Source organism: Littorina saxatilis, linkage group LG16 (genome assembly GCF_037325665.1).
Source record: "Littorina saxatilis isolate snail1 linkage group LG16, US_GU_Lsax_2.0, whole genome shotgun sequence".
Taxonomy (NCBI): domain Eukaryota; kingdom Metazoa; phylum Mollusca; class Gastropoda; order Littorinimorpha; family Littorinidae; genus Littorina; species Littorina saxatilis.
The window spans coordinates 2,755,298-2,767,789 of record NC_090260.1 but is presented as its reverse complement, the minus strand read 5'-3'; the positions used below and the strand labels follow the sequence as shown (position 1 = coordinate 2,767,789).

Below are 12,492 nucleotides of genomic sequence, written 5' to 3'. Positions count from 1 at the left end.
ACGATGACAACAGTAGTCACACACACACACACAGACAGAGACTGAACGATGACAACAGTAGTCACACACACAGACACAGACAGAGACTGAACGATGACAACAGTAGTCACACACACAGACACAGACAGAGACTGAACGATGACAACAGTAGTCACACACACAGACACAGACAGAGACTGAACGATGACAACAGTAGTCACACACACAGACACAGACACTGAACGATGACAACAGTAGTCACACACACACACACAGAGACAGAGACTGAACGATGACAACAGTAGTCACACACACACACACAGACAGAGACTGAACGATGACAACAGTAGTCACACACACACACACAGACACTGAACGATGACAACAGTAGTCACACACACACACACAGAGACAGAGACTGAACGATGACAACAGTAGTCACACACACAGACAGAGACTGAACGATGACAACAGTAGTCACACACACAGACACACAGACTGAACGATGACAACAGTAGTCACACACACACACACAGAGACAGAGACTGAACGATGACAACAGTAGTCACACACACAGACAGAGACTGAACGATGACAACAGTAGTCACACACACAGACACACAGACTGAACGATGACAACAGTAGTCACACACACACACACACTGAACGATGACAACAGTAGTCACACACACACACACACACTGAACGATGACAACAGTAGTCACACACACACACACACACTGAACGATGACAACAGTAGTCACACACACAAATACTGAACGATGACAACAGTAGTCACACACACACACAAAGACAGACACTGAACGATTGCAACAGTAGTCACACACACACACACACACAGAGACTGAACGATGACAACAGTAGTCACACACACAGACACAGACAGAGACTGAACGATGACAACAGTAGTCACACACACACACACACAGACAGAGACTGAACGATGACAACAGTAGTCACACACACACACACACAGACAGAGACTGAACGATGACAACAGTAGTCACACACACACACACACAGACAGAGACTGAACGATGACAACAGTAGTCACACACACAGACACAGACAGAGACTGAACGATGACAACAGTAGTCACACACACACACACACAGACAGAGACTGAACGATGACAACAGTAGTCACACACACACACACACAGACAGAGACTGAACGATGACAACAGTAGTCACACACACAGACAGAGACAGAGACTGAACGATGACAACAGTAGTCACACACACACACACACAAAGACTGAACGATGACAACAGTAGTCACACACACACACACACACAGACACTGAACGATGACAACAGTAGTCACACACACACACACACAGACAGAGACTGAACGATGACAACAGTAGTCACACACACAGACACACAGACAGAGACTGAACGATGACAACAGTAGTCACACACACACACACACAGACAGAGACTGAACGATGACAACAGTAGTCACACACACACACACAGACAGAGACTGAACGATGACAACAGTAGTCACACACACAGACAGAGACTGAACGATGACAACAGTAGTCACACACACACACACAGACAGAGACTGAACGATGACAACAGTAGTCACACACACAGACAGAGACTGAACGATGACAACAGTAGTCACACACACAGACAGAGACTGAACGATGACAACAGTAGTCACACACACACACACAGACAGAGACTGAACGATGACAACAGTAGTCACACACACAGACAGAGACTGAACGATGACAACAGTAGTCACACACACACACAGACAGAGACTGAACGATGACAACAGTAGTCACACACACACACACAGACAGAGACTGAACGATGACAACAGTAGTCACACACACACACACAGACACTGAACGATGACAACAGTAGTCACACACACAGACAGAGACTGAACGATGACAACAGTAGTCACACACACAGACAGAGACTGAACGATGACAACAGTAGTCACACACACACACACAGACAGAGACTGAACGATGACAACAGTAGTCACACACACAGACAGAGACTGAACGATGACAACAGTAGTCACACACACACACACAGACAGAGACTGAACGATGACAACAGTAGTCACACACACACACACAGACAGAGACTGAACGATGACAACAGTAGTCACACACACAGACACAGACAGAGACTGAACGATGACAACAGTAGTCACACACACAGACACAGACAGAGACTGAACGATGACAACAGTAGTCACACACACAGACAGAGACTGAACGATGACAACAGTAGTCACACACACACACACAGACACAGACAGAGACAGAGACTGAACGATGACAAAAGTAGTCACACACACACACACACACACACACACACACACACACACACACACACACACACACACACACACACACAGAGAGAGAGAGACTGAACGATGACAACAGTAGTCACACACACACATAGACAGAGACTGAACGATGACAACAGTAGTCACACACACACATAGACAGAGACTGAACGATGACAACAGTAGTCACACACATAGACAAAGACTGAACGATGACAACAGTAGTCACACACACACACACAGACACACACAGAGACTGAACGATGACAAAAGTAGTCACACACACACACACACACACACACACACACACACACACACACACACACACACACACACACACACACACACACACACACAGACATAGACTGAACGATGACAACAGTAGTCACACACACACACACACACACACACACACACACACACACACACACACACACACACACACACAGACTGAACGATGACAAAAGTAGTCACACACATAGACAGACACTGAACATTGACAACAGTCGTCACACACACAGGGACAAATACTGAACGATGACAACAGTAGTCACACACACACAGACACTGAACGATGACAACAGTAGTCACACACACACACACAGACACTGAACGATGATAACAGTAGTCACACACACACACACAGACACTGAACGATGACAACAGTTGTCACACACACACAGACACTGAACGATGACAACAGTAGTCACACACACACAGACACTGAACGATGACAACACTAGTAGTCACACACACACATACACTGAACGATGACAACAGTAGTCACACACACATACAGAGACTGAACGATGACAACAGTAGTCACACACACACACACACACACACACACACACACGTGTACACACACAGACTGAACGACCGCACTTGTTTTGACAACAACTTAATTACAACTTTATTTTGCAATGCGTCGAAATTGTCTTGCAATCCAGTATATTTGTGTGTGTCCTATGCTATACACAATTGACCCTCCTTGATAGAAAAGTAAAAACTATTTTTGTTGACTTACAAACATGTGATTAGTTTTGTTTTTTATTGTCTTTATAAGAAAACCGGAAGATTTTATCGAGTTATAAGTCAGTTTCGGCACACTTTGGGGCGTTTTATACCAAGTTATGTATCATCAGCCAATTGAGGAGCTTTATACTCGTTAAGAAATCTATGGGGTATCTCAGTCTCCCATTGCCCCAATTTCTACCTGTAGTGTAAAGAGAGCCGATCCGGTGCAGCGACACCTGGTAGATTAATAGGATACCGATATATTCTACAGGGTAAAAAAAACCGTACAATAGTGTGTGCTGTTGCAATTATTAAAGGGTAAAATTCAAGAATAACTTCACTTCAAACGATGTTTCCTCATCGGGGTGTAGTCTGAATAGTCACTGGCAGCCGTCTTCATGCGAATGAGGCTTTTGTTTCCACAAGGAAAATCCTGTTTTTGTCACCTGCACTTGCATTGGGGTTTTTACCGTCAACATGAAAGTTGATACTTGTGGTGTGTTGTACTGTCAAAGCATGAGGAAAAACGGCATATTCGGTTTCATGTAATTGCCTTTTTTAAAGCTTCACTGTCACAATTCGAGTGTTTTAAATGAAACGTGTTCAGGCTTACTTGACGATGATACGTGCGTGGGAATGTGATTTTAGAAAGAACGTTGAAATTCAGTACTTGACTGTTTGCTAAATTTCAAAAGGTCAAACTCCTTAACAGCCCATACGGAATAATGACTTGTTTGTGTTTTAGAGTCGTTCAAGTGTTTAGGAAAAAAAAGTCTGTTTACGGTATCCCGACCGATCCTATTTTTTCGCGCGACCCTAGACTTTTTTGGGGCATTTGGAAAAATAAAAAGTCTTTGTTTTTTTGGCAAAATAACTTAAAAATATGTTTTTTGGGAGAAAAAAAAAATTCCCGACCTACCGACCCTATTTTTTACATTTTAGTCAAGTTTTAACATAGAGGGGGAATCGAGACGAGGGTCGTGGTGTATGTGTGCGTGTGTATGTGTGTGTGTGTGTGTGTGTGTGTGTGTGTGTGTGTGTGTGTATGTGTGTGTGTGTGTGTGAGTGTGTGTGTGTGTGTGTGTGTGTGTGTGTCTGTGTGTGTCTGTGCGTGTGTGTGTGTAGAGCGATTCAGACTAAACTACTGGACCGATCTTTATGACATTTGACATGAGAGTTCCTGCGAATGATATCCCCGGATACTTTTTTTTCATTTTTTGATAAATACATTTGATGACGTCATATCCGGCTTTTTGTAAAAGTTGAGGCGGCACTGTCACACCCTCATTTTTCAATCAAATTGATTGAAATTTTGGCAAGGCAATCTTCGACGAAGGCCGGATTTGGTCATTAAAAATCGGAAACTTGTAATAATTTTTTTTTTAAACGATCCAAAATAATTTCATCTTATTCTTTGTCATTTTCTGATTCCAAAAACATATGCATATGTTATATTTGGATTACAAACAAGCTCTGAAAATTAAAAATACAAAAATTATGACTAAAATTAATTTGTCAAAATCGATTTAAAAAAGATATGATATGATATGATATGATTAAAAACAAACTCAGTAAGCTAAAAAGAATAGACATACAGACAAGCGTGTTATCCTGCTCAGCGCGACCACTACCGCACTATTCTGCATGGCTTGTCGATTTGACTGCCTTTGCAACGAGCGGTGGACTGACGAAAAAAGCAGTGCGTTCAGTTTCATTCTGTGAGTTCGACAGCTTGACTAAATGTTGTTATTTCGCCTTACGCGACTTGTTTTGCCAATGTTACCGTAAACAGACTTTTTTTGTTGACCTTATCAAAAACCAAAAACATCTGAAAGACATCAAAAGCAAAAACAAGTTTATTACGCAACAAGAGTTGTTAACACACACACACACACACACACACACACACACACACACACACACACACACACACACACGCGCGCGCGCACACTCACAAACGCGCGCGCTGTGTGTGTGTGTGTGTGTGTGTGTATATACTACGTATATAAATATCGAGATTAAAAAAAAAAATATCACAAATAGTCTTCTTTTCGTGGAAGTTGATAATTTCACTTTTTACTCTGTTTTTGATAAGCTTCTTTTGTTTCCTGGTGTGCTTCAAATAATGCTCTCATCAACCCGAAACAGATAAATCTAAAGCATATTTTGATTAGTCTGACTTGCAAACTAAGTTGTATCATGTTATTTTGAAGAATAGGGGGCTTTTTACTGTGATTCGAGAAGTCCGCTTCAGTGGTCCATATTAGGCGCCCAGGCTCCTAATATGGACCATTTGTGTTTTGTTCTGTATTTAATTTTTGCTGAATATCTATCAAAGCTATTTCACTCTAATTGGGCCTAACGGTTAACCTAAGAGAGAAGGACTACCAAACACAAAATGAAACCTTCTTCGCAAGAAAACAACCTAGTTATCAGCTTGAAACAAAAAGTGGTCCATATTAGGAGCCCTTCCCCTACCGTATGGGGCGGGGATATAGCTCAGTTGGTAGCGCGCTGGATTTGTATTCAGTTGGCCGCTGTCAGCGTGAGTTCGATCCCAGGTTCGGCGGAAATTTATTTCACAGAGTCAACTTTGTGTGCAGACTCTCTTCGGTTTCCGAAGCTCCCCCCGTGTACACTACATTGGGTGTGCACGTTAAAGATCCCACGATTGACAAAAGGGTCTTTCCTGGCAAAATTGCTTAGGCACAGTTAATAATTGTCTACCTATACCCGTGTGACTTGGAATAATAGGCCGTGAAAGGTAAATATGCGCCGAAATGGCTGCAATCTACTGGCCGTATAAAATTTCATCTCACACGGCATCACTGCAGAGCGCCTAGAACTGTACCCACGGAATATGCGCGATATAAGCGTCATTGATTGATTGATTGATTAAAGGCACGTCTGTTGATCTATGTCAAGTCGGTGCATAATGGTGGCTTCATGGTTGTCCCCGTCAGTTGAAAGCAGTACACGGATTTGACTGAATACCTAGTGGTTACACACGCATCTCCTGAGAGCATGGACACCTTCATCGTCTATAGGGCCTATACTCACCGCAGAAGAGCTAGAACCTCCCCCCGTGTACACTACATTGGGTGTGCACGTTAAAGATCCCACGATTGACAAAAGGGTCTTTCCTTGCAAAATTGCTTAGGCACAGTTAACCCTTACACCGGTGCAATTCTGTAACACATGTTACATAGCCACTGGTGAATTAACAGAGAGAAACATAACAAAAAAACAGTCATATAGGTTTTCGCATCAATGGGAGGTAATCGGAACCGACCAAACAGACTGAGCCAATAGCGCGACATATGTCGTGACAACCAGGTGACAGTATACGTAAAGTAGCGCGACATATGTCGCGACAACCAGCCTAAGGGTTAAATAATTGTCTACCTATACCCGTGTGACTTGGAATAATTGGCCGTGAAAGGTAAATATGCGCCGAAATGGCTGCAATCTACTGGCCGTATAACATTTCATCTCACACGGCATCACTGCAGAGCGCCTAGAACTGTACCCACGGAATATGCGCGATATAAGACTCATTGATTGATTGATTGATTGATAATCGCAAAATGCATTAAACAGCTTGTCCAGAGAACACTCGTAGTCGATGATGTACCGATAAGGGCGTGTGTACCGGGCACGCTGTAACTTCACATGAGCATAGTCTGAACATAGCAGTGCTGGTCGGACGGACTGGGTTTTTAACGATTGCTAGTTTGACTTTTGTTTTAGTTGAGAGCACGAGCACACACACTCAAACACATACGGCTCATTGTCATGTTGATCACAAGAGAGAAATAGAACAGCGAATAGAAGGAAGCATATAACAGATTACGTCCCCTTAATATGACGCGATGGACGACAGACGTCATGAAATCTATGACGCTACGATGATAGTCTCGGCAAGTCGAGACTAAAACTCAGCTATAACACTGAACGACTCTCGCGCAAGTTCTCAAAAGCGTGGTTACCCCTTGCACATCCGGTCTATAGGTACATGTGCATTTTGGAATGTCAAGGACGACAGAAAGTAGAGCCAGCTATGATGTATTTCGTGCACCCTTATTTATCCTCTATTTTATGTGTTATAAGAGTGCAATAGTTACATCATAGATGTAACAAGAGAACAATGGAAATACAAGAAATATACCAAGAGTACATTTACAGAGACAAAGAAGGGAGGTCATGGGATATTACCTGCTATTCCGACTTGGTCGTGTGACAGACGTTTTCTTCCACACGAGATTACGTTGATTGTCTAACGAAGCCGTCAGGCTGAGTTATATGTCACACGCATTCCTTCTTTGCCACTACTAAAGCAAACGTGTGCCAGATTGTATGTTACACGCGTTGATGCCGATATCAATTATTTTGATCATGCATTTATTTCTGAAAATGTTTACCTTCACATACATTCAGTCACTACCTTAAACGCTTATGTTTTCAGTATTCATTTCAAGTGATTACGAACGTAGAAAAATGGGTTGTTACATTTCGTTGTGCATTCTGAATAGTGTGCCAACAGGCCTTGGTCAGTCAACCACGTTTTATCTGTGTACTTCGTGTTTGACGGAAAAAGAATAACACCAACCCCGTTCTCCTGTATATAACTGAAAGCCACATCTTCTTCTTCATTCAATTTCTGTTTTCAAAAGCTTCGTCAACTTTCCACTTACACGACAAGCTCCCCTTACCAAGCTTCAATTAAGAACCCTGAATACGAGAGGTCAAAACAAAACCATAGGTACTACTTTCACAATCGTCGTCTGCAACGAAAACCGAAAATGGCGAAACGCTTTGCTACGTACACAGAGGACGAAATTTCGAAGAAAAGATCGAACCTTACACCTGTGACCAGGAAAAGTTGCATAGACAGTTCCGTGCCGATCTCACCAGGTATCAACGTACTTCCGATGCTCAGGACCTACAGATAGGTGACGCTTTGGCGATTGAGGCTTCGTCTTCAGCTCTAACACGCACGCAGACAGTCAGGCATGTCTAATCTGCACCAGCGGTGTTGGAAGGTTTTGATTTAGAAACACTCGAATGTTACTTCGACGAGATAAACGAACCAAAAGACGAACGTGTGCCCCAAATTGGGAAAATATTCTTTCAAAACGGCACTGTAAAAACCATCAACATCGCTGTGATTGTGAGAAAATAAACAATACAAACACCACCAGCTCCCCTGTGGAACATTTCGGGTGGACTTTCCCACGACCTGACCTACACAAATCCTCCGTGTTCGTTTGCGCTTTGCATTCAATCTGTGTTAGTGCGCGTGTGTGTTTGTGTGTTTAGCTTTCGTTGGTACGTACTGTTTGGTTCACAATAAGTTTATGCTTTTTCATTGACAGATTCAGAAACGTTGGTTGATACTTTGTTGAATGTATTCAACCAGAAAAGACACGAAACGCATGGAATCTATTTTCTGCGCGTATGCGTGTGTAGGATATGTTTAAAAGGGCAATTGTGTTTTTCAGTCTTGTTTTGTGCCTGTTATTTCGTCCCCAAAAACTCATTTCTGTCTTTCTATGCCTATGCTGTGAGACATAATCGCTATTTCGAGTTAGTCGTGAGACAGAGAGTGTTCTTGCACACTCGACTGCTGCTGTCTCGTAATAGCGGGTAATATCCCATGACCTCCCTTCTTTGTATAGCGGTTGGACTTCACTACCACTATTATACAATAAAAGTGTTATTTTTTTTAATATGTAATATTGTTGAGTATTTACGTGCGTGTCTGCTCAATCTGTGTGTATATGAAATAGTGTGTATGTATGCTTGTTGAGTGTGTATCTGAGACAAAGTCAAAGAGTGACAAATAAATGAATAGAAAGAGATGAAAGTGTTTTAAGATTAAAAATAACCTACAAGTCGCGTAAGGCAAAAATACAACATTTAGTCAAGTAGCTGTCGAACTCACAGAATGAAACTGAACGCAATGCAACGCAGCAAGACTGTATACAGTATGCATAGGCAGTGAAATTGACGAGAAGAGCGGGGTAGTAGTTGCGCTGGGAAGGATATCACGCTTTTCTGTACCTCTCTTCGTTTTAACTTTCTGAGCGTGTTTTTAATCCAAACATATCATATCTATATGTTTTTGGAATCAGGAACCGACAAGGAATAAGATGAAAGTGTTTTTAAATTGATTTCGAAAATTTAATTTTGATAATAATTTTTATATATTTAATTTTCAGAGCTTGTTTTTAATCCAAATATAACATATTTATATGTTTTTGGAATCAGCAAATGATGGAAAATAAGATGAACGTAAATTTGGATAGTTTAAAAAAATTTTTTTTTTTTTTACAATTTTCAGATTTTTAATGACCAACGTCATTAATTAAATTTTGAGCCACCAAGCTGAAATGCAATACCGAAGTCCGGGCTTTGTCGAACATTACCCGACCAAAATTTCAACCAATTTGGTTAAAAAATGAGGGCGTGACAGTGCCGCCTTAACTTTCACGAAAAGCCGGATATGACGTTATCAAAGACATTTATCAAAAAAATGAAAAAAAACGTATGGGGATATCATACCTAGGAACTCTCATGTGAAATTTCATAAAGATCGGTCCAGTAGTTTGGTCTGAATCGCTCTACACGCACGCACACACACACACACACACACACACACACACACACACACACACACACACACACACACATACACACACACACACACACACACACATACACCACGACCCTCGTCTCGATTCCCCCCTCTATGTTAAAACATTTAGTCATAACTTGACTAAATGTAAAAACTTACAACCAAAACGTTAACCTTTACAAAGTGTATTGACACTAAACAACTGACAACAACTGTCAACAAGTCTCACATAGTTTCTCTGGTCTATTTCAAGGGAGACAACTATTCTATCTCTTGCTGTTAACACTCCTAAGAAAACTAACACTAAAACAATATAAGGACTCTAAAGATTCACAGACTAAAAAGAACACTAGATTACATAGACAACTCACAAACTGACAATACTAATGACTTCACAAAAGACTTTTCACGACTGACAAACCGACCCACCACATGCCTGCACACACAGAACAACATGGCACAAATTAGCTTCACAGCGACCGGTTATGATTATACATATTTCTTACTGTATATAACTGGATCAAACACGTAATAATCACTAATGAATAAAGTAATTCGTTTTGTTCCGATTAAGGTACATCTTGATTTGATTATCTGCTACAGGATGGAGATATCAACAAAATATTAATTATGGACGCCATTTGGATTTCATGTTATCCAAAATATCTACTTCCTCTAGCAGATAATCAAAATCAATGATATGTACACTGTTACATAAGGATGTAGGCCAACTGCTGTGTTGATACCCTCCTCACTGCCAGGTTCCAATTAGTCATTGTATGTACCTTAATCGGAACAAAACTAATGACTTCATTCATTAGCGACTATTACGTGTTTGATCCAGTTACACACAATGAGCCTAATATCAGTGCAGAGTCTTAGGAACACAACGGTACCAAACTCAAGAGCACTGGTCAAGGAACACAACGGTACCAACATCAAGAGTACTGGTCAAGGAACACAACGGTACCAACATCAAGAGTACTGGTCAAGGAACACAACGGTACCAACATCAAGAACATTGGTCAAGGAACACAACGGTACCAACATCAAGAACATTGGTCAAGGAACACAACGGTACCAACATCAAGAACATTGGTCAAGGAACACAACGGTACCAACATCAAGAGTATACTGGTCAAGGAACACAACGACACCAACATCAAGAGTATACTGGTCAAGGAACACAACGGTACCAACATCAAGAACATTGGTCAAGGAACACAACGGTACCAACATCAAGAACATTGGTCAAGGAACACAACGGTACCAACATCAAGAACATTGGTCAAGGAACACAACGGTACCAACATCAAGAACATTGGTCAAGGAACACAACGGTACCAACATCAAGAACATTGGTCAAGGAACACAACGGTACCAACATCAAGAACATTGGTCAAGGAACACAACGGTACCAACATCAAGAACATTGGTCAAGGAACACAACGGTACCAACATCAAGAACATTGGTCAAGGAACACAACGGTACCAACATCAAGAACATTGGTCAAGGAACACAACGGTACCAACATCAAGAGTACTGGTCAAGGAACACAACGGTACCAACATCAAGAACATTGGTCAAGGAACACAACGGTACCAACATCAAGAACATTGGTCAAGGAACACAACGGTACCAACATCAAGAGTACTGGTCAAGAAACACAACGGTACCAACATCAAGAGTACTGGTCAAGGAACACAACGGTACCAACATCAAGAACATTGGTCAAGGAACACAACGGTACCAACATCAAGAACATTGGTCAAGGAACACAACGGTACCAACATCAAGAACATTGGTCAAGGAACACAACGGTACCAACATCAAGAGTACTGGTCAAGGAACACAACGGTACCAACATCAAGAGTACTGGTCAAGGAACACAACGGTACCAACATCAAGAGTACTGGTCAAGGAACACAACGGTACCAACATCAAGAACATTGGTCAAGGAACACAACGGTACCAACATCAAGAACATTGGTCAAGGAACACAACGGTACCAACATCAAGAACATTGGTCAAGGAACACAACGGTACCAACATCAAGAGTACTGGTCAAGAAACACAACGGTACCAACATCAAGAGTACTGGTCAAGAAACACAACGGTACCAACATCAAGAGTACTGGTCAAGGAACACAACGGTACCAACATCAAGAACATTGGTCAAGGAACACAACGGTACCAACATCAAGAACATTGGTCAAGGAACACAACGGTACCAACATCAAGAGTACTGGTCAAGGAACACAACGGTACCAACATCAAGAACATTGGTCAAGGAACACAACGGTACCAACATCAAGAACATTGGTCAAGGAACACAACGGTACCAACATCAAGAACATTGGTCAAGGAACACAACGGTACCAACATCAAGAGTACTGGTCAAGAAACACAACGGTACCAACATCAAGAGTACTGGTCAAGGAACACAACGGTACCAACATCAAGAGTACTGGTCAAGGAACACAACGGTACCAACATCAAGAACATTGGTCAAGGA

At 41.8% G+C, this 12,492-nt stretch overlaps 2 protein-coding genes across 2 annotated transcripts in view; both read left to right on the top strand.

The window, feature by feature from the left end:
* LOC138950206 (uncharacterized) overlaps positions 1 to 12,492 on the top strand; it is a 596,636-nt gene that overhangs the window by 235,465 nt on the left and 348,679 nt on the right. The gene's annotated exons all lie outside the window — the stretch shown is intronic.
* The window catches only part of LOC138951439 (serine/threonine-protein kinase prpf4B-like), a 4,516-nt gene continuing 2,853 nt past the window's right edge, over positions 10,830 to 12,492 (top strand). Inside the window, exon 1 of the mRNA XM_070323042.1 lies at positions 10,830 to 10,942. Within this exon, the coding sequence (XP_070179143.1) occupies positions 10,830 to 10,942 (113 nt within the window). The remainder of the gene's footprint in view (positions 10,943 to 12,492) is intronic.